The sequence below is a fragment of the Heliconius melpomene genome, chromosome 15, assembly GCF_056956725.1.
Source record: "Heliconius melpomene rosina isolate 202511_hmr_F chromosome 15, ASM5695672v1, whole genome shotgun sequence".
Taxonomy (NCBI): Eukaryota; Metazoa; Arthropoda; class Insecta; order Lepidoptera; family Nymphalidae; genus Heliconius; species Heliconius melpomene.
In genome coordinates, this window is record NC_140403.1 from 9,056,603 (window position 1) to 9,080,768 (window position 24,166).

The 24,166-nt window shown below is 32.1% G+C and overlaps 2 protein-coding genes and 1 non-coding gene across 3 annotated transcripts; all 3 read right to left on the reverse strand.

Annotated features, from left to right (window-relative positions):
- Positions 1 to 581: 581 nt before the first annotated feature.
- LOC146531639 (hexosaminidase D-like) lies at positions 582 to 12,760 on the reverse strand. The gene is made up of 11 exons (XM_085198415.1): positions 12,481 to 12,760; positions 12,346 to 12,400; positions 12,058 to 12,240; positions 11,470 to 11,667; positions 10,607 to 10,790; positions 10,255 to 10,409; positions 9,764 to 9,876; positions 9,216 to 9,313; positions 8,793 to 8,910; positions 2,208 to 2,294; positions 582 to 2,000 (listed from the first exon to the last, which is right to left on the reverse strand). Exons 1-11 carry the CDS (start codon positions 12,486 to 12,488, stop codon positions 1,817 to 1,819), a joined length of 1,383 nt encoding a protein of 460 aa, XP_085054541.1. The 5' UTR covers positions 12,489 to 12,760; the 3' UTR covers positions 582 to 1,816.
- Positions 10,905 to 11,023, reverse strand: LOC146531640 (5S ribosomal RNA). The gene has a single exon (XR_014878817.1). It is a non-coding gene; the product is annotated as a 5S ribosomal RNA (ribosomal RNA).
- A 783-nt stretch (positions 12,761 to 13,543) lies between the features above and the next one.
- Positions 13,544 to 22,284, reverse strand: LOC146531641 (monocarboxylate transporter 9-like). Its single transcript, XM_085198417.1, has 6 exons — positions 21,957 to 22,284; positions 17,911 to 19,548; positions 17,394 to 17,819; positions 16,827 to 17,048; positions 15,747 to 16,056; positions 13,544 to 14,596 (listed from the first exon to the last, which is right to left on the reverse strand). The coding sequence occupies exons 2-6, from the start codon at positions 19,147 to 19,149 to the stop codon at positions 14,406 to 14,408; spliced, it is 2,388 nt and encodes a 795-aa protein (XP_085054543.1). The 5' UTR covers positions 19,150 to 19,548; positions 21,957 to 22,284; the 3' UTR covers positions 13,544 to 14,405.
- Positions 22,285 to 24,166: the final 1,882 nt, after the last annotated feature.

Sequence of the window (24,166 nt, forward strand, 5' to 3'; positions counted from 1 at the left end):
TCCAAAATCCAATGTATCTCTAGTTTATACTGTTTGAGCTTTTTAATCCTAATAAAGAGCGAGGCCAGTTGTGGCGGTGAGGCACAAGAGTGCGACTGTAAACTCGAAAGGTTATGGGTTCGATTCATTCGATGGGTAAAGTTTAGCGTTGAGTTTTCCCAGTCAACACTCAATGCCTCCAGAATACAGCGGAAAGTGGCACAGAAGTGTCTTAATAGGAACGGGAGTGTCTTAATGGGAACGGAATGTCGTATCACTGGGTACCCAGATTCCTCCTGCTAAGTGCGGGATTCAGCCTGAAGTAAAAAAAGTAATTATTTGTGTTATATACAGTGGAGGATTTACATATATTTTAAGTGTTAATAAGCTTAACAGCCTGGAGGCTCTACATGGTCAGTTCGTAGAATATATTATAATATGACAAAAAAATAAGAGGCCAGTTGTGGCGCAGTATGAGTCAATTTAATGTAAGGATGTGTTATTTTTTCACACATACATATTTTCTTTCATTCTAAAATGAATTTATTATATAGGAAAAAAATATCAAACACAAAATATTGAAAGACATAAAAAAATAAAACTCATTTAATAAATTTTCTTTATTAAGACACCATTCAAATCGATCTTAATTTTTAAACTACATACAAAATTAAATTTTACTAATTTCCCACTTTTGTAATACAACGTAGATCTTTGGTTTACTTTGTAAGATTCTATTAATAATTCATGTTAGTAATAAACTTACAAAATAATAATTTTAATATCAAAATCAAAATTTTATAACTATTGAGACGCTTCCAACGATACCTCATTTGTCCAATTATGATTAATATTTTTAGAAGCTACAGAGGAACAGGGGGACATTCACACAAACCGGTCAAAATCATAACGTTCCTAATTGCTTCGCCGTAGTCGGTTAAAAACTATATCTTCAGCTTCACACCATTTAGCAACATATAGCAGGGTAGGCAGAGAGAACCAAAGCGTCGAGTTCCGGCCTCAACACACAGAGCCTCCACAATTGGCGGCAAATGGGGAACGGAGTGTCTTAACACTAGGTTCCCAGGTTACCTCTGCCTACCGTGCTATATTATGTAAATTTTAATACATCAACACCTCAAATTACTACAATACGATATGTTTATTTACACAACCTTACAATTATTTATTTAATAATCTGAATTATATTCGTGTTTGAATAACATTATTTTTTTAGACAATATCCATAAATTTAAAACTAATATTTCAACTAATTCAATACAAGTATTTTTATAGCATTTTTGATTGATGAGCCGATTCAAACAAAACAAACACTTAATATGAAGGAAAATGCAATAGCGAAAACTGCATTTAAGTAAGTTAAGCCGTTTCTGAGATAAGTGTAGACAGAGGCACAAACAAACCGACAAGCAGACAAAAAGATTCAAAATAATTTATTATATAGATAAATGCCCTCAACAATGAATTTTCTCATATATCTTTCATGTACAAACATTGATAAGTTGTGTTACATCATTAAATATAGGTACAATTTTAATATAATAAGAATAATTATATAATTCAGTATATTCCTTACAAATTGCTAATAACATCATTTACTAACAAATAAAAAAATATATAAATTTTATATTATCTTTAAACATTTTCTATTGAAAAAAAATTAAGAAAACAAGTTTTTTTACAGGTTTACACTGTATTCCGCTCGTTCCTCACTTACCGCAAAAATTTTCGAGACATTAAGCGTAGAGTGACGGAACTCGACACTGCACACTTTAAAATACTTCTTTAAAAAAAATTACATATTTCAAAAAAAAATCTACATAGGCCTAACACTAGCCTCACTATTACTCCTTTTCGATGATATTTCGTGTAATTCAATCATTTTATACAAGATTGGATTAAAAAAACTCGCCATCCATTCTTCTGAACTCCTTAATCCCGTTACCATTTGTAAATTCCTCAGTAGATGTTCTTGGAGACCTCTCAAATCTGTTTGTAGGCTAAAAATTAAACAAGACAAGACCGTAAAACTATTTTCATTTCGTCACTCTGGTAATAAGATAAATCGCGGCGTTGAGTTTCACCATACAACACGCAATATCAAAAATAGGGATGTGCTTGGGAAACGAAATGTACACAAGGTTCCCTCTGCCTACCCTGCTATATGCGAGATACAGAGTGATGCGAAAAGCAACAAAGTAACTTACGATTGCGAAGTCAAAGCGATTCCCTCAATTTGCACCGGACTTGTATAATTATGTTCAATTTGCCACGGATTCAGCCATGTTGACACTCTGCAATCAAATATATATTATATTAATATGTGAAGCAAAATAAAAAAAATGTTTTTCTTTTTATGCTAATTGTTTGATCGGAGTAGAATTCATTTTATATATAGTTATAGTTTGTATAAAGGGGGATGCAAAATGCTAATGTTTTTAAATAACGCGTAATTCTTTTTTTTAGTTTTACCCTATATTCCGCACACAGCAGGGTAGGCAGTGGGAGCCTGGGAAACTAGTTTTAATACACTTTCGTTCGCCACTTTCTACCGAATTCTCGAAGTAAAGGTGTATAATTGGTGAAACTCAACGCCACACTTTGCCTCTTTACAATAAACAAGTAAATTAATATATTAAATATTTACTTTCCTTGAGTGAGAATCGAACCCACAGCCTGTCGCATTCACCTAGGCCGCGTACCCCTGTGCCACGACAAGCGTAAAAACGGTCTATTATATTTGTATTTAAAATATCGTTAAGACAATTATAATTCTGCTATTTTTATACTCAACAATTAAACTATTGTAACGTATATTTATATTATACTAGCGGACGCGCGCAGCTTCGCTTGCGTATTTAAAAGTGATTTCTAATAACCCATGAAACATGTGTTCAATGAAATATTTTTAAGTCTAAATTTCAAATTTTATAAAAATCGGTGGCGATTTAAAGATTTTTCCATACAAACTTTCAACCCCTTATTTGTACCCTTAGGGGTAAGTTCTAGAAAACCATGAAACATATGTTCAATTAAATATTTTTAAGAGTCTAAATATCAAATTTTATAAAAATCGGTGGCGATTTAAGAATTTTCCCATACAAACTTTCAACCTCTTATTTGCACCCTTAGGGGGTGAATTCTAGAAAACCATGAAACATGTCTTTAATTATATACGTTTAAGAATCTGAATTTCAAATTTTATAAAAATTGGTGACTATTTAAGAAAACCTATACAAACTTTTGGTGGGTAGGTGCAAAAGTAGTAACAGCTGTTTGTAGAGCTCTCTAAATTTTATTATTTTAAAACTAATTTCTACATATAATTTAATACATTAAAGTTATGAACTAAATTTACTTACCTGCCAGCAGTGATTATCCTATGAAAATATCCAGGAATTTATAAGAATAACATCAAAACTACTGACCTTGTGTGACCTTGGTGAAAATCATTTTTTAATAAAACTTTAAGTGTTTATAATGGAATCTATCAAGCACTCCATGGAAGATTTGACACAACAATTCAATTCCCAAATGGCAGAGTTCCAAAAACAATTGAACTCAACACATAACACAGCAAGTCCAACAGCGAGCATAGCAGTGCAATTCAATTTATTTAGATCTTTTGTGTTGAACGCTCTTGAGGGTCTCCAACATCAAGTTCTACTCCTTACTAAGCAGTACGATAATTTTGAAATGCGTAGCAGAAGAAAAATCTTGTTAGTGCATGGCGTTGCTGAGGATAAACAAGAAGACACTGCTTCGCAGGTGATCCAAGTCCTAGCCAAACATCTGAAAGTTCCAGATCTCTGTATTGATGATGTCAGCAGATGCCAGCGCCTGGGGAAAATCTCATCAGGAAATCCTAGGCCCATTTTGCTTAAGCTTAGAGACCAGTCTATGAGGAATCAAATTTGGTACTCAAAGGCCTCTCTTAAAAGCACTGGTATTACTGTCTCCGAATTTTTAACCAAATCTAGGCACGAAGCATTCATGGCAGCGCGACAACGCTTCGGAATCTCTAAGTGTTGGACCAAGGATGGAATTATAATTGTCATTGGTCCAGAAGGCAAGCGACATAGCGTAGTCTCGTGCTCCGAGCTTGATAAAATCACTCCTAATCCTGATGCCCGAGGTCAAGTCAATCCTGCTCCTGCTACGGTCAAGAATCCAGCTATAGCCAAACAGGTCGCCCGCACAAAGAGAATCGTAAAGAAGTAACTTTTTATGTTTTTTTCACATATATCTTTAGTACTCTCCTCTTTGCTTGTATAATTATTAGCCTTTTTTATATTTTTTTTATATACCTTTATATTCATATATAACTCTCTTCATATAAATTGTTATTGTACCCACAATGTTTTGATAATGCTTATTACTTTGTATTTTGTAAACAAATATCACAATGACAGCTGACACTTGTCAGCTGTATGACCATAGATGGCGTAACAAAGTTCTCACTAAAACCTATTTCGTTACACGTTAATCGTTTATTTATTTATTTTGTTTTTTTATTTATTTATTTTGTTTTTTTTTTTATATTATTTTGTTTATTATTTATAATGTAAAACACTGCCAGCAGGTGAATGAAGTCTAAACTAACTTATTACAATTGTTATATCTGTTAACATATTACTGTATATATATATATTTATAGCTGTATCTGAAAAGCTTATTTTGTATATATATATTTTATTTATCTTATTTTACGAATATTATTATTTATATTATTATTAGTATTCTTATTGATTGTATTATTATATTAACTTAAAACTATATCTTATTTTGTACATACATATATTTATACATTAATTTATTATTATTTTATTTTATTGTCTTTTCTTTTTGTTTGGCGTAGTTATGCATACTAATGACAATGTTAGTAGTGATAGTATAAATAGCGACAAACTTCACCAGTGCGATTCTACAGAATCCGATTGCAGTCTCCATAGCATTTCTGATCCTCTCAGCTCCCTCATAGAAACCAAATTTAATAATTTCCCAAAAAATTTTAATGTTGTCCACATCAATGCACAAAGTGTTCCAGCCCATTACCCAGACATGCTCGACTCATTCAGCTTAAAAAATGTTCACGCTATCCTTATCTCAGAAACATTCCTTAAGCCGAGTTTGCCATCCACTGCATATGCTCTGCCTGGTTTTCACCTCATACGTAATGACCGGACTGAAAAAGGCGGAGGTGGAGTAGCGATTTATCTGCGTAGTCACATCCCCTTCTCATTACTACATAAGTCACCGTCTGAATACTCAAATTCTTCGGAGCATATCTTGATAGAAGTCCTCTTTGGAACTCTTAAAGTTCTGCTTGGTGTTTTTTATAGTCCCAGCTTACACATCAATTACTTTGACTCACTTGAGGATCTTTTAGATAGATATGTTCCTGGAGCGGACCACTCTATCATTATGGGTGATTTTAACACTTGCTTACTCAAGGATGACTCACGTGCAGGTCGGTTAAAAAATATCATTAACAGTTCCAACTTAAACATTCTTCCCACGAACCCTACCCACTTATTTCCTGGTTGTACCCCATCTCTGTTAGATCTTATGATCGTCTCATCAACTGAACGTCTTGCAACTTTTGGACAAATGTCAGCGGAAGCATTCTCTTATCACGACCTCGTTTATCTATCGTATAAAATACGTCCGCCTAAGCTAAAGCCGACGGTGGTGATGCGCAGATGTTTTAATAATATAAATAGTGAGAAGTTCATGAGCGATCTGAGTCGTATTAATTGGGATTGCATATTTAGTTCTGATAATGTTAACGATAAGGTAAATATTTTTAATTCCCTTTTGATTGAGCTTTTCGATACTCACGCACCGCTAAGGCCAGTAAAAATAAAACATCTCCCTGCCCCTTGGTTAACTCAGGATATCAAGGTGCTCATGGCCAAACGTAATTCTGCGAAGTCTAAATATAAGAAAGACCCTACTGACGCTAATCTGCAAAGGTACAAAACACTGCGGAACGGATGTAACAAGAGTTGCAGAGATGCCCGACGTAATTATATCCAGTCGTCAATTAACAACAGCAATCCTGCAAAAACTTGGAAATTTCTGAACGTGATGGGAATAGGTGGACGGCGTACTAATAACACAGCTACCTTAAATCACTGTACGGATTTAGACTCGCTGAACCGATTCTTTACCACCGTCAATTTGATGGATAACAAAACTAAAATGAAAACCCTTCACTCACTATCATTACGTTCTAGTTCTTCGACTAATTCCTTCCTCTTCTCTCCTATCTCTGCAGCTGAAGTACGTAAGCATGTGCTATCTATTAAGTCTGATGCTACTGGATCCGATAACATAAGCCGACGTATGATCCTACTAACGCTCAACTTTATTCTTCCTACCTTATGTCATATCTTTAATTTCTCTCTTTCCTCTAGTGACTTTCCTGATGCTTGGCGACATGCACTTGTTATACCTGTTCCTAAAATATCCAATCCAACAACTTTCGCAAACTATCGTCCTATTTCTATACTCCCTTTCCTTTCGAAGGTTTTTGAGCGCATTGTACATGAACAAGTGTATCAATTCCTGCACAAAAACAATACCCTAACTCCTTTCCAGTCTGGTTTCCGTCCTGGGCATAGCACAGTCACAGCACTTAATAAAGTCTGTGAAGATATTAGATACGGTATTGACAACCAGCGAGTGACTGTACTCGTTTTGTTAGATTTTTCTAACGCCTTCAACACAGTTGACTACGATTTACTATTATCAATATTAAAATCCATTAATGTCTCCTCCAAAGCTACTGAATGGTTTTCTTCTTACCTTCACAGCCGCAAACAGAGCATTAAACTTGAAGGAAAACTTTCGTCAGTGTGCCATATCAGCGCTGGTGTGCCGCAGGGTAGTGTACTGTCCCCCTTACTTTTTTCCATATTTATTAACACTCTCGCTCCACACATAACGTCATTTCACCACCTATATGCTGATGATTTACAAATTTACACGACCGCCGCCATAAATGATATCTCTAGCGCAGTAACTAAAATTAATTCTGACTTACAAATAATCAGCACCTGGAGTAAATCGTTTGGGCTTTCAATTAATCCAAATAAGTCTCAGGTATGCGTGTTTGGTAACTCTAAGCAATTATCTAAAGCACTTTCTCCTCTCCCTCCAATTATGTTTGACAATGTTTGCTTAGAGGTTAGTGCGAGTGTTAAGAATTTGGGAATCAGGATGGACAGTACATTTTCCTGGTCGCCTCATGTCTCCGAGCTCAGCCGCAAGATTTTTTGTGCCATAGGTAGCTTGAGAAGATGGAAGAATCTCTTACCTTTAAAAACTAAAATATCTTTAGCCCATACTCTCCTTCTACCTATACTAGATTATGCCGATTCATGTTATTTAGATGTGTCTCAGCAACTGCTTGGTAAGCTTGAGCGCCTTCAAAACCTTATAATAAGATTTATCTTTGGATTAAGAAAACACGACCATGTGTCACAGTACCGTAGTCAACTTAAGTGGTTGTCAATAAAACATAGGCGCTATTTACATTCCCTCACACTCCTTTATACCGTCCTTTACCATCCTATCACTCCACCGTACCTCAAGGAACGTTTCAAGTTTCTAGGGTCGGACACCCAACACTCCCAACCCCTCCGTTCCCGTAATAACAACTTCCTTGAAATACCTATGTGCCGCACGAAATGCTATGGCGATTCCTTTACTGTGATGACAGTAAAACTTTGGAATGAGCTCCCAGTGGAAGTGAGACGGTCCCAATCGGTTGGGATATTTAAGCGGCGTCTTAAGCAGCACTATCTCAAAGTAAATACCTGAATTGACATTTTTGCTTAATCCTTTTATTTATTTGTATCTTTATTTGTTACGTATATATACGTATATTTGGTGTATCTAAGTATGTATGTATATATTTATGTATCTGTATGTATGCATGTATGTATATAGTTGTTTGTATGTATGTATGTATGTTGTGTATTTATCAGTGTATGTATGTTTATATGATAAATAACGTATTTATATTTAATAGTATCATATTTATTATTACTTTTTGCACCTTTTCGCTGTCTTTTATGTAATAAGTCCTTTCAAATGGTTGCCTGTAAGAAATCGCTTTTAGTGATAAGGCCGCCATTGCACTTTGTATTGTCTTTCTGTAATTATTGTTACTCTACTGATTCTTTGTTTATTTTAGTGCAATAAAGTATTATTATTATTATTATTAACTTTCAACTCCTTATTTGCACTCTTAGGGGGAGAATTCTAGAAAACGATGAAACACGTATTCAATTAAATAGTTTTAAAAATCTAAATTTCAAATTTTACAAAAATCGGTGCTATTTAATTTTTTTTCCATACAAACTTTGAACCCCTATTTCACCCCTTTAGGGTTAATTTTTCAAAATCCCTTCTTAGTGGATGTCCAGATTGCGAAAGTAAACTTTTGTCCAAATTTCACGTTTCTACCATCAGCGGTTACGGCTGTGCGTGCGTCTTACCTCAGTCAGTGAGGACAAGTCCTTTTTTATATATAGAAGATAAAACAATTTTTCATAGAGTTGTGTTTTTTTATTTATTCAAACAACATAAATATATAATTATCATGAATGCGCAATTTTTTTATAAAAACAGCAAACGAAGCAAACTTTGTGAGTGAAACGCAAAAAAAGCGAATCCTCTTACATTAATTTGCACAAATTAATTACGTCGTTATTTATCATTACGAACGAAGCGAAAAAAAGCGAAATCTCTTAATGTTAATAATTACTACAAAAAACACTTACAAATCACCATATATCAATTTGTACGATCTTTCCCTAAGCATAACGAAGGAATGCATGCAAAGCGCCAGTTCGATTCCAGGCCATTGATCGTCTGGTAACACTTCTTTTGAGTTATTTGCTAAAAAAATTATTATGAATAATTTTAATATAATATAATTAAATTTAATTATCATATTATTATAAAGCAAAATAATATAAATATAATTCATGACGGTTGTGGGTTCGATTGCCACTCGAAGAAATAAATTATTTCCATTCCCTCGCTCTGGTAACAAGACAAAACGCGGCGTTAAGTTACACAACGCAACACGCAATGTCTAAAAAAATACCAGAAGCGTGAGAAACGAAGTGTCTTAACCCTAGGTTCCTTCTGCCTAACCCACTATATGCTGAAGCTGTAATAAATAAAATTAACTGTAATACCTGCACTCTCATCCACAGCGCCCCAAGTTTTCAAGCAGCTCGACAAACTCGGTAGAGAGACCGGTAATAATTCACATAATGTTGAATAATGATCATATCTGGAATAAAAATTAATTTACATTTAGAAATGAGTTTTAGTAGTATTTGATACTGTCATATATAAAGTAGATTTAAATTTAGACGGCACTTATTTGCTTTGTTAAGTAATAATGTCAATTCAAGTGGGTAAGCTGTAATTATACATGACAAGTTTAGTTCATGTCAGGCTACCTAGCTAATACAATACTTATTGTGAACTCAGTGTTTTATTTACGTTACATATAATAGATAGAATGTGTAGAACTTTTTTTTTTCATCACACTCTGTTAGAATCAAACACACAACCACCGCGTTTACATTTACACGCTGCACAAATGCGCTTCAATATTATAAGAATATATTATTGTGCTTAAAATTTAAATCTAAAAAAGTCCAGTTATTGTCATATTAAAGCAATACCTAATAAAACAAATTTAAAAATAAATATATCAGTGTTCAAACCTACATACCTCGACCATCCAGTCAATATTACGCCTACAAAGTTTATTTTGTTAGAATTATCTTTTATCTCCTTGGCCCAAGCCTCTTGATTACTTATATATCTTGCTACCGGTGAAAGTACCTGAAATTTATTATATTTTTTATAATATTAGTTTCATAGTTATTACAAGTGGTTCAAATTCACATTCTTAGATTTTATTAAATACATAGTTGGTTGGTTTGATTGGTTAATTACAGCTAAATGTAATAAAAATGTGTTTAAAAGTTACAATCCTTTTTTTGTCTTTTTAACTTTCACGCTGTAACCCACATGTAGCAAGGTAGACAGAGGGAGCTTTGTGTTAAGACAATTCATTCCTCTAACTAAACCCCCTTAATATTAAATATTTCATTTCCTCGAGTGGGAATCGAATCCACAACCTGTCACATTTACAGTCATACACTTGTGCCCCTGCACCACAACTGGCATCAAAACTTACAATTAATACCACTCTATTACCTGACAACTTCCATTGGCTCCTTTAAAAGCAGATCCTGCCCACACATTTGGGAACAACTTGGAATAAACATCCCACAGATGCGGGTCTACTTGGAAATGCTCTTTCACATTATAATTCCATATAACTGGTTGTATTAGATCACCTATTTTGTAATCTGGAGTGAAAATTTTAAAATTATAGTATAATGCAAGGAAATTTAATTATCATTTAATTATCATTTATTGTAAATTGAATATAGAATTTTTAAGTAATTCAATTTAAAAAAAAATGAAATTACATAAAAAAAACAAATTTCGTAAATTCTACACAGATAAAAATAAAAAAAAAATCAAAGAAAAGAAAATGACTTACACTGTAAAGTATTCAGGCTAATCGACCTCAGCATGTCGTCCCACATGAGTATTATCAAATCTGGTTTAATTTCCTTAAGAAATATCACCAAATCACTAATATGCTGAAGAAATAGGGAGGGAGCTTTGTGTTCACTTTCTGCCGCTCTACTCTGACATAGATGACAAACAGCTGTATGCCATACCTGGAAAATGTATACGAGTATATGCCACAGTAAGATTATGAACACCCTTAGTTTATAATCTTACTCGTAAATTTATAAACTCTCTGAAAATTGTTTAACAAAAAAAATACAAAAAGCCAACGGCACGCGGTGTTCCCAGGCGGTCACCCATCCAAGTACTGACCGCGCCCGACGTTGCTTAACTTCGGTGATCGGACGAGAACCGGTGTGTTCAACGTGGTATGGACGTTGGCAAAAAAATTATCAAATTATTTAAACATTTTAAGCATATTCACCATACATTAAAAACCAGTTTGTTATGACATGTGAAATGTAACATTTCAAATTTATCTATAAAAAGAGTGGGGAAAATGGAAATAATTCATTAACCACTAGTGGAGATTGAGTCCACTCCATTGGTGAAACAAATAAAAACATATCAGTCATAGTCAAATAAATGTATTCAAAATCCGAAGTTACATACCGTCGTGGCGAAGAGACACACGGGTGCGACTGTAAGCGCAGCAACGGTAGGTTCGATTCCCACTCAAAGAAATTAAGTATTATTTTTTTAGATTCATATATCGGATCTAATTATCAGATACTCTGCTTCTCATTAAGACACTTCTGCTCCTCACTTACTTAAAGTGTAGAATAATTTCTTCAAAAATGTTAAAAATATGTTAAAAGTTAATCTTACCTCATCTGCTCCAATATGAAAATATTTAGCATCTGGCTGCATATCCAAAGCCTGTTTGACCATTTCCTTCACTAGCATTAATGATTGAGGTTTTGTAGGGCACAACACTGCCGGTGTCCGTTGAACTTCTCTTAGGTCTCGGAAAGCTGGATGTTTCAGAACAAACTCCATATGGCCGATAGTTTGAATTAATTGTATCTAGAAATTTGTTTATATAATAATTGTTTTTTTTTCTTTATTTTTAGCTTCATGCTGTATCCCACATTTAGCAGGGTAAACAGAAGAAATCTATAATTGCGACACTCACACTACCACTCAATTTTTGAGACATTGTGTGTTTGAGTCTTGCATGTTGATTTTCAGGAGTTTGTGGGAAATAACACAGCACTTTTTTTATTTGTGTCTAGATATACTGTTTAATATAATATACTTTTAAGGTCATAGATTAAAATTTTCAATGTAATAGTTAAAAGTTTGGTTAATATTGACTCTGGAAAGTGATTTAGTTGTATCCCTAAGGAAGAAATATGAATTCTCACAAGATAGCATGCAAATAAAAACTGTAAAATATTACTCTTAATTACTTACAGGTTCCAAGCCATTATTTTTAATACATTGTATTATATGTTGAACTTCCTCTGTGGAGTACATATTATCTCCATTGCAATTGTTGATACTGCCTATATCTACTAAATGTCCAGAATATGGGAAAGTATCCTCCCATTCAAGAAGCACCCCTGTTGCACCCCATGCTTTGGCTGATTTAAAAACCTATTAGAATAATTATTTTGATATTTATGTTGAGTTAAGTATTTTATTTATGATAATATTAAAAAAAATTAAGTAATCAATTAATTAATAAATAATATTACTTACGTTTTCTAAATATGAAGATTTTAAGGGTGCGCCTTTTAAATCCAAATGCACGATTCTGTAATAAATATGATGTTAGACTCTTTTACAATTTACCTAATTTTTTAACGAAATAAGACTAGACATTTAGTGACTTACTTATGCATATTGTGGCACTATAATTATTTATATATTTACCACAAAAATGTTTTGCTATTACCACAAAAATGTTTTTAGATTTTTTATTTTAAAAAATCAGATCAAATCTAAATAACTAGATGTGACTTCTAATTCAACAAAAACTTGATAGTACAACCATAATTTTAGGTAATTTCATAGGGTATCCTAACATTTTATAATTTATAAAATTTCAAGATATCTAAAGTCCGAAAAAGTTTACCAACAATAAATTCGAATCGAATCAATAAATTTGTTGACAGGAATAACACTGACAGTGTTGAAAGTTGAAATTTATATTCATATATCTGACATAAGAAGCAATGCATTTAATAGAATTGTCAAAAAGTAGTCATAGACAAGATTTATATTTTTTTTATTTCCCAATGAGAAGCTCATCATATGGACGCTAAAGACCTATTTTTTTCAGCCTAAATGCCACAACAACATCTTCTATTTTAGGCTGCCTGATAATATAATTGTTTTTATAATTTTAAAAAAAAATTTTATACTGCTATCACGTAAGAATTGATACATCTTTTACCCATTACTTTTGTTATTGTGAAATGTGTAAAATGAAACTAAACAACTCATAAATAATAATTTAATTAAATATTAAATTTAAAATGGTCTTTGCGTCTTGCAATTACATGCTAAACTTGAACTAAGCCTTTAATGCTCCAACTTTTCAATATAATTGATATTTTCGACTATACTCTTTACTTATTTATAGTTTTATCTATTCTTAAATATTTTATTAAATAGATCTATTTATATCTCCAAATAAATAAATTTATCACAAGAAAATTTCTGGAGACGGAGGAGTATGAAATTTGGCGTATATATAATGCACGTGGCTATTATTTAATAATATTAAAAGTTCATTAAATTTATTAAATAAACGTAAATAATTATACTACTATGTTCGACAATACACACTTTTGTATATAGTTTGTATTAAGTTTTCACTTAAGTATATCATAATTTTAAGATATTTTGAAAATCATATAGGGGACTTACATATAATAAATGATGCCAAACTAAATTTGTTTAAAAATAGTTTTAATATGAATATTCTCGGATAAATAATGCCTTAATATCTAAATAAGTAGATCAAAATCTTAACTTCTAGAAATACTCGTACATAAAATATTTTGTAGTTAAAAAATATACTCGTATATCACTAATATATCTCACATTTACTAAAATCTCATCATTAGTATCTTAGGTACCAGGAAATACTTGTACCTACTCTAAATGAAATTTTATATGATGGCAGTTTTATTAGATGTTTGCATATACTACAAGTAACCAATACAATAAATATGCAGTTTTGAGGTGGGCACATTATATATATAATAGGGAAATAAAAATAGAAAAAAATATAATAAAGCAAAAATTATATGAATTCGGGATGAAATTGATATTTCTGCTTATTAAATACTATATAATATAATAAATATACTCCTAAATTAAAAGATGACTACTGTTTTTAAAAGGTTATTTGTTTATATATTTTAAATAAAACACCAACAAAATTATCTTTGTATCGTTAGTGTAAAACGATGACAATATTATTATAAGTACCAATGCTACTACAAATAAAACAAACTACTTCCATACACTCGTAATATTTATGAGAGAAATAAAAAACCACAAAATTAATATTAATAATTGCTAAATTACTAAATCACACTTGTGACACAGATAAAAAAACATTATACTAAGTACATAAGTACTACATACATCAAACAATAATAATAATTAAAAAGTACGAATGTCAAACGTCTAAAATAAAAAAAAAACCCTCAAAATGTTGCTATAAATAAAATAATTATGTCAAACGAATAATAATTGTTTTTAAAGTAATTTCTTGTCTTCAAAATCAATTTACATAATTAATTTATTTAATGTGCAATAATAATTTTCATTCCAGGCTCAGGGTCTATAGCGACATCTTTAGCTAGAGGAGCATTGCCTATAATGCGAAAGTTCTTCGTATACGGTATGATTGCTACTAGAAGTCCGGAAACAATGACCCATATGCCAGCTACGTAGAATGCCGCATCCCAATATCCTGTTTTGTCTTTTAAAGCACCTGTATAGAAAACATTAATTTTTAATATCTATATATATAAAAGGACTTGTTCTCACTGACTGAGGTAAGACGCACGCACAGCCGTAACCGCTGTGCGTAGAAACAAAATCAAATTCATCAAATTTGGACAGATGTTTACTTTCGTAATCTGGACATCCACTAAGAAGGGATTTTGAAAAATTTGAATTCTAAAGGGGTAAAAAAGGGGTTGAAAGTTTGTATGGATTTTTTTTTAAATCGGCACCGATTTTTATAAAATTTGAAATTTAGATTTTTAAAAGTATTTAATTGAACACGTGTTTCATAGTTTTCTAGAATTCTCCTCCTAAGGGTGCAAATAAGGGGTTGAAAGTTAGTATAGATTTTTTTTAAATCGGCACCAATTTTTATAAAATTTGAAATTCAGTCTCTTAAAAGTATTAATTTGAACACATTTTTTATGGTTTTCTAGAATTCTTCCCCTAAGGGTGCAAACAAGGGGTTGAAAGTTTGTATGGAAAAATCTTCAAATTGCCACCGATTTTTATAAAATTTGAAATTTCGACTCTTAAAAATATTTCATTGAACACATGTTTCATGGTTTATTAGAATTCACTCCTAAATAAGCTAGCGAAGCTGCGCGCGTCCGCTAGTTTAAGATAATTTGACAATAATATCTATTTATTTAAATTTTTTTTTCTCCGCGCATTTCCCACATTTAGTGTTTGGAATTGGAAATGACATATAAGGTATTAGGACCCTTCATCCTTAATTTTCAGCAACTCTAAGTGGTCATCGAACTCGTGACCATAATAAAGAACGGAAGACTATTTCAATATTTTTTTCATCCATATGTTTCAAAGAAGAACAACCTAACAAATTTCTGATTCACTAAATTTATATTTTAGGCAGTTGTTATAACAAATCTGAATGGGTAAACACGTTTTACAGCTCAGCCGTGCGGAACTGAACCAAGAAAGTAAACATTGCTGCGAAAATGCAATTGACTATTTTCGGAATGTAAGCATCAGACTGATTTATGTTCAACATTTGTTTTAGATCAAAATTTTAACATCGCTGTCAAGCGTCTTTAAATTTTGTTTTTTTTTATTTTAAATTTGCTTTTGCATAAAAAAATGGAATAAACAAGATTATTTATAATACAACTCACCAGCCATAGGTGGGCCAATTAAATGGCCAAGTCCTTGACTCAGCAGTACGAGCCCATATGCCACAGTGAATCTCTCCAAAGCAATCAGTTCCACTAAAATACTTGGCGTATAAGAATACGAACTAGAAAATGTCAATCCAAATACTAAAGAATTGGCAGCCAGTATGTAGAAGCTGTAAGTTTCCTTTGCGTCCATGATTCTGATTAGGATTGGATACAACAAGATTGTACACCCACAGGCTACTAAGCATATAGCATACGTTTTAGTAATATTCACCCAGGGAAGATCTCCGATCCAACCAAGACCCACCTGAAATTGCATTACAATTCATAGTAAATTCCTAAAGATAAATCTTATATTTTATGCTTACTTCTTTTACCTATTGAATATTTTTAGGCTGCCTTAAATATTTATAAATTTAACATTTTTAAATAAAAAACAATCAAATTATATTACTGACATGATTATTTTTATTATCTTTTTTAAACCTTCAAGCGCATGACAGGGTTGGCAGAGGAAACCTAGGCACCTAGTGTCAATAAACTGCGTTCTCTATTAAGAATATTCCCCACTTTCCCTCGAATTCTTGAGGCATCAAACCCACAACCGCCGCGTTTACAGTCGCACAAAACCTACTACTAAGCAGCTCAAAGATGCTACTCAAACGAAAGATTTGATAAATAAATTAACCTTGACACTTGAATCTTGGTAAGACTCTCAGAGCTACAGTCTTACAAGGCAAATAATTCATAGATAAGATAAGTAGACAGCTCCAGTACAATTCTAATGATACATGACGAGACTAATGATTTAATGATAATTTTGAACATTATCACCAAGCTCTATTATCAGTTAATCTGATGGCTCTACTTTATATGAATGGTAAAACTAATTTCCTAACGATACATTTTGGGATATAATTTATAAATTAAGCATAACAAATTAAGCACAAGTGATTAGTAGTGATGCACGAAGTGTTTTAGTGTCTTAACACTAGGTTCCCAGATTACACCTGCCTATCCCGGTATGTACGGGATAAATCGAGAAGCTACAAGAGATGGATTTTTTTAAGGACTTACAATTCCAATTATAGTTGCTACACCATAAATAACGAGCATCAACGATCCTTGAGTGTGAGTATAACCATTGTCTTCCATGAAGGTGGATACGAAGAAGTAAGGTACAATAAACCAGACGAATAACACCAAAGTCGACAAGTTCATCAGCATGAAGTGGAACTCCGTAAACATGTTGAAGTCGAATGTTTTATTTATTATTTTTTTCAATCGTTGTCCCCATGTCTGAAAAATTTATAAATAACAATTAACTTAGAAATAAAAAATAATTGGATTTTTTTAGAGTCGTTTTTAAAAGTTTCCAATTCGATCTTAACTTCCACAATTTTAAATTAAAAAAACCGATAATAGGGACAAAAATTTCAAATTTCGCAATTTTGATAAAGAAAACTCCATATTGTTCTGATGTGACGGTAGTTAATCTTGAAAACAAACTAAAATCAATATTTTCTAATTGCTTATTACCTAAGGTATCTCAATTTTTTTTAAAAGATTTTTCTTACAAAGGGTTAAATATCCAATTGCAATATATCTTTACCTTTAAATAAAGTGAGTAATATAAGTATTTACCTTTTCCTCTTGATCTTCCACAGACCACATAGAATTTTTATAGATATCGGGACAGGATGACGCCCTCAGCTTGTATTTAGCAATATTCATCATAGCACCGCGATGCATTATGGAGTTACGATGGACACGAATACCTCTTAAATAATTATGATCAGTATTAATTTGTCTCGAGAACCAATCTGCACGTCTTGGAGGAATAATTGCTGTATTATTTTCCGGAATAGGTTGTAACAATTTTTCTCTAACTTTTTCAAGCTTCTTATCAAAGTCCTTTTTCTCTTTCTTCGAAAGTTTCTCTTTATTTGAGCTTGTTGGAAGTTTTGTTTCTGATGTACTTTTCAAGGCTAATAATGAAGGGTAATTCTGCAAAATTATATTGTATAGGCGCTCATTTGATGTCAGCTGCTCCATTACTTCTGGTGGCACCTGACAATAAATAATAAAATATATTAAAGGAATTTGAAAATTTTAACAAGAAATAGGTTTTTTTCAATATTGAAGATTATAAAAAAATTACCTTTTCATGTTGCCTTAAAAATGTTGGAAGGTTTATAACAGAATTAACTTTATGCTGACTTGATAAATCAGCGTTCATTTTTGTCACTGCTTCTATATTTTCTGCTTCTTCTATGGCAGCTACAATAGCAGATAGTATATGTTCAGGATTTTCGCCACTATTAATAATAGTCTTTAATTCTTCCGCGTCTGGATACATAGATTCTCCACCTCCTGATTTCGCTGATATCGATGTAGAGCTGGAAGCCCTCTTTGCTTTACTTAATTTTCTCTGTTTTTTCTGTTCCAGTACAAGCCACTCTGGGTCTCTCATCACAGCACCACATACACACACATTAAGTACGGTACCGGCTAAGAGCAACAGAGCACTTCTCCAGCCATATTCATCTAATAAATAGGTAGTCAAAGGTGAATAAACGAAAGTACCAAAGCCCACTCCACATGATCCTAAGCCTACGGCTAAATTACGATGTTTTTCAAACCAATAAGCAATTGACACGACGGCAGTAACATATAATAGTCCCATACCTAAGCCAGCAATTAGACCGTAGGTTATATACAAAGCTTCTACAGTATTACTGTACGCTGCTGCTACAAATCCTATAGTAGCTGATACACCACCAACAATTGTCATTTTTTTGCATCCATATCTATCAACCAGTGCACTCATGATAGGCCCTGCTATTAACGGAACTGATATAAACAGGCTACCAATTAAAGAAGTTTTAGCTTCACTTGTATTGAAGTGCTCCACAAACCTTTTTTGCAATAAGCCATAAGAAAAAGCAAGTCCATCTGCAACTGTGGCGATAAGAAATGAAGCAGCTACTACCACCCAGCCCCATCCGCCATCGGGAATCTGAGGACCTGGATCTGGAGATGGCTTGATAGAACAAATACTATCCGCATCTCCTAATCCCATAAACTTTACTCTCTCATTAGTTGACTTTGCATCTTCATCACTTTTGTCATCCTTTTGATAAGCCACCGCTAAATGATTGTTACTTACTTCATTGGATTCCGTTTTCATCGAATTTATGGTATTGAGATCGTTTTTCGACTTGTTCAACTCTCTTAGACTGGCTTTATCATCGTTTACCGAATCGATATATTTGATATCGTTGGATTTAATGAGAAGTGGAGACGTAGTCTTCTCCTCTTCAGACGGTACTTTTGGATCATACTTGAGAACGTTCTCTTTACCTGGAATTCCATTTCCGTAAGTACTTGGCGGGTCCATTAGTCTCAGAAGCGCCTTTTAAGTACTAATGTAAGTACGTACAGGTACACTACTTTTCTCTTTCTGAATCTTCTCTAATGATACAGAAAGGTATAATTTGGATTCAAAATCCAAAAGCTAACCGTCTACGTTGATGAGACGATTAGTTCTCTTGACCAATGTCTTAACCTTGGGTCTCTCGCTGAATAGCGACAAGGATTTTTCGAAATGCAAAGTGTGAGAGCGCAGGGATTGTAACTTGTGGAGTTCATCAAGGACCGGCTAGTCCTCGATTTCACGGTTTTGAAAAAATCACTTTTCAAATTGTTTTTTATTTTGTTTTTAGATGCGGTGCCCCTTCTGAACATGTAGATTAAAGTTTTGCTATTTGCAACATTTCCAAAAATTCAGCAAAATAATCTGAAACAAGAAAAATACTTTGTGTTATAAGTCATTGTTATGTCATTTTTTTCAGCTTTACGCTTTTTCCCATATGGCAATGAACCTAGTTAAGACACTCCAACTGTTTCCCACTCTCCGCCCTATTTTCAGGATATTTCAGATTGAGTAGCGGATCTTATAATACAGGCGTCGAAACGCAATAGCTGCGTTTCTTCACCGCGGTGGCCTCATTTTAGAATGATCGACGATCGATCGATGTGTTTGTTATTTTTTTCGATATGTAAAAGACATAAAAATAATTCTCCCAAAACATTGACATTCCTCGTTAGCATTCCTCTCCCGGTATTTTCAAAATACACTAGTACATAATTCAATTTGGTTATTACTGGTTTTAGCTTGATAATTAGATAAGGATTTACCGATAGGCATTTACATAGTTACGAGCTCGGAACCAACTCGGCCGGTATAAATCAGCTTGCAACCTAATTTAATTTGTGTTCAATGACTTATATGCATAATATAAGGCAGAATGGCTTATTGCTTTCGTCACGTTCTTATTTTAAGAAAAAATAAACAGAATAACCTCGTGAAGTAATATCAGTAGTAAATTACTCAACAGATAAATGATAACAAGAAAAATTATTTCTTTTTATCTACAATTTCAAGTTATAGTAATAAAATATACATTATACAATATGAATAATTTTTATATTTATTAAATTCATTAATAAAATTGAAAATGTAATATATGTAGGTCAATTCTAAAAAAAGGATTTTATTTGGGTCACGATGAAAGCATAATATTTGTATACCATACAAACTTTTTATGTTGGTGATAATTAAAAAATCGTGACTAGAACACTCTGCCGCCATTCATTCTAAATTCAGATTGAAGGACAAGGACGACTATAGTGTCTCCATTCGTCCTATATAACAAATGCCATAAGTGCGACAAAGACAGATGATCAATTCACAACGAGAGAGCGATGAACCTGAGTCAAGGGCGCAAAACTAGGCAACTGTAGAGGCGCGGCTTGGTTTTATTTTAATTATATAATTTATTATTATGATAAATAATTTCCATAGTGGCCATAAAGTGCAGATAGGAAGTATATTTACTTATATATAGCTTATCTTGACGTTTTGAACAGTATAATAATTAAATTTATTGTTTTTTATTATTACCAACATGCATATAGTGTATGATTTATCTAATTAATTTTATTCTTAGTAATATTTTTTAAGTAACTAGAAATATTATTAGATTTTGCTCCAAACGCCAACTTCGCTGGAACTTTCGACCGGCATTTTTTCATCCAAGGAATCCCAGAACAAAGTGCAGGTAGCGAGTAAAAATAACTGCCATAATCCTATATGTAAACTTGTTTTAAAGATAAAATACGCTTCACGTTATTACAAGTATGTCTACATAAATAAACCTATAAACTTGGAAACAGCATTCTCGATTTATTACGTTGTTATGTGATGTAGATATTATAAAAGAAAGTAACTTTCTATATAATTATTATTGCTTATAGATATCTCAATTAAAAAAACAATAATAGTCCAGCTCATCTAAAGTTACGATTTTAAGGAAAAATATAATAAATAAAGAACAAGTAATGCATAATAATAATTATTGTATAAATGTCTACTAAATGCAGTTTATTAAATAAAACGCTTAGGTATGTGACACGAACGTGGTAATATTCCACTCTGAGACATTTTGCATTTAAAACTGGTATTATGTATACATACATATAATCACATAGCTATAATTAGTTTCCATTACAATATATTGATAACCAACGCATTTTATTTAAATGCATAATTATAATAATTATTACATATAAACTAAAACTAAAAATAACATTATTTAAACCGATATGCATAATCTAAACTAGAAAGACTTATTTAAAACCACGTTTCATTTTCCTTAACCATTTCTGACTGTACTTATTCTAATTCACGCTACAAAGTTGAATCATTGTTATTTATAAATCGTATAATACTTCTGTCTATAATTGAAATTAAATTCCTGCATTTTATTCCATTGTTTACGATTTAAAATAACTGTTGCTATAGCAAATACTTATTTTAAAGTTAAAGTTTCATATTTCTACAAAATTAGACGAGTAAATACAGTTTCTTTTTTTTTTAAATACATAACTCTTATAATGCACCTTATTGTAAACAAAATAAATGTCAATACAAATCATCGGCCATTTAAAATATTTGTAAACAAAATGCTATAATATGCTAATATATAAAATTCCAAATACACGAAACTATTTATAATATTTATTAATATAAATATATAGAATTGTTTATTTACATAGCAAAATGCATAAGATAAACAAAGAAATATGTACATATAAATAAAAATAAAGGTTGACTGGTTGTCGATATTGACAAGTTATACATACCGTTAGACGCAAAAACTTTTTGCGATAAACCTTCACTCTTCAATACAGCTGGCCGTAAACAAGGTAAATATGATATTCGAAAAAAAAAAATAGAAACGTCACTATGTAGCTAGGCTGAATAAAGATGACAATTAATGTCAAACAATTATACGACCAAACTAGTTAAAATAATAACATTCTCCGATCTACGTGCAAAAAAATGGAATAATAATAATATTATTATTATTTTTAAACAACTATAAATCTCTTTAGTAATAAGGCCAGTGTGCTAGTGACGTCAACGCGCAAAGGGCAGACGTCCGAACGCAAGAGACGCGCTTCACTATATGAAGTATATGGAATCTGTTCACCAGAATGCCCCCACGCAATTTTATCGGTACAATCGATATGATAATTCCACGTACAATATTATTAAAGTCTGGCACATTTTGTATTAATATGTGTAAGTATGTTTCGTATATGAATGTGAAATAATCTTTTAGTTCATCTTTTAGTTATTTTTGCTGCCCGATGACGTCATTGGTGTGCAGCTGATGTATTATTAGTTGCATTGGTAATATATAGATTAGATGTTTTAAATTCTATTGTTGTAGTTCAGTAGAAACTTCATACGAAAAGGGACAAAGGAATTGTACTTACTTTACTAAAGAAATGGTAAGAACTAGTTCTCAAAGATATTTAAACCGTGTAGAGCCGTTTCGAATTTTTTTTATTAAGAAAAATAGTTATAAAATTAAATTTTACAGTGCTTTTTGTGAAAGATTAAATTAGTTGAAACAAAAATACACGTAGATACAAAAATAGACTAATAAATACATTATCCTCTATCGCGGCTGTCGGGTAAAAAGAAAAAAATATCACAACGAACACGGCCATTCATTCTAATAATATCTTTTTGTACTGGAATGTTTTTAAATTGTTATTTCACATTCGAATGGCCAAGCGATTTGATTAATCAGTCAGCTCTACAGAGCCCTGTCTCGCTTCTCTTAAAATATAATTGAATGGTTAGTTGGTCTGATATTTAAATTGTCCCAGATCGGGGGTTCGAATTCCGAGAGATTTTTATTCATCTCGAATATTAATATTTGTTTAACTATTGTATCAAATATTTATATGAAAAACATTTAAAAATATACATATTGAAGCTAATATCACGTTTATCCTTCATGGCAAGAAAGACAAGAGAAACCTAGTGTTGGACACTACGTTCTCCGCCGTTCACCGTCTGGGCGGAACTCTATATTCGAGACAATTGTTTTTCGGTTCGGATTTAGGGGTGCGCTTTGTCGTGCGAAGTAATTTATAAATTCATCCGAGTAGTAATAGAATCCACAACCTTCGCGTTTACTGTACACTGTGCTGCTGCGGCACGACGACCTATACAAATATATGATTAAGTTTATTAAATTCGCCATAGTGGCGCTTGGCTTATTTGAAATAAAATGCGGTAGTGGTGTTAAAAAAAATGTATTTCAATATCTTCTAAGTATAAAATTTGTATCACACAAACATTTGCTATAATTAAAACTAAAAAAAAGAAGGCCGTCAAAAATATGCGCTGTAAACCAGTTATATTAATAAACTTTAAATTCTTAACGAAACTAATAAATGGTTCTTGAAGTAGAGCCAATTAAGTAATTTCTTTACATTTTTTCCTTTTCATATAGAAAGAATAAATAATTTTAGATAAGAAATATTTTCTTATAATTTAAATTTATATGAACTCGTATGCCTCTCTATATATATAAAATATAAAATATAAAAATATAAAAATCATTCATACAACGATTTTTTTTTTAATTTTTTTATAAGACTAGTCGCCCAGTATCAAATATCAAAGAATTGTAATAGCATAATATAGTATAGCTATATATGTTTGGAATGCTGCAATTAATGTTATGCCCAGTTAGTTCAAGCTCTTGTTTCAACATCCATACATACATACAGTCATACAGAATAAACATATCAGTTTACATTTACAGTGTAGAAATATGTTTTTACACTCTAGGTATGTGCATATTTACATATAAAATATGCAAATAAATATATACGGATTTAAATATAAAAATATAATATATAAATCTATAATTATGTAGAGTTGGAAGAGTTTGTAGGAAAATCCTATTTTTTTATATATTTGCATCATTCGGCGTTCTCATGATGATTGTAAGTTCGAATCCATTTAGGAAAATAATATTAAAAATATT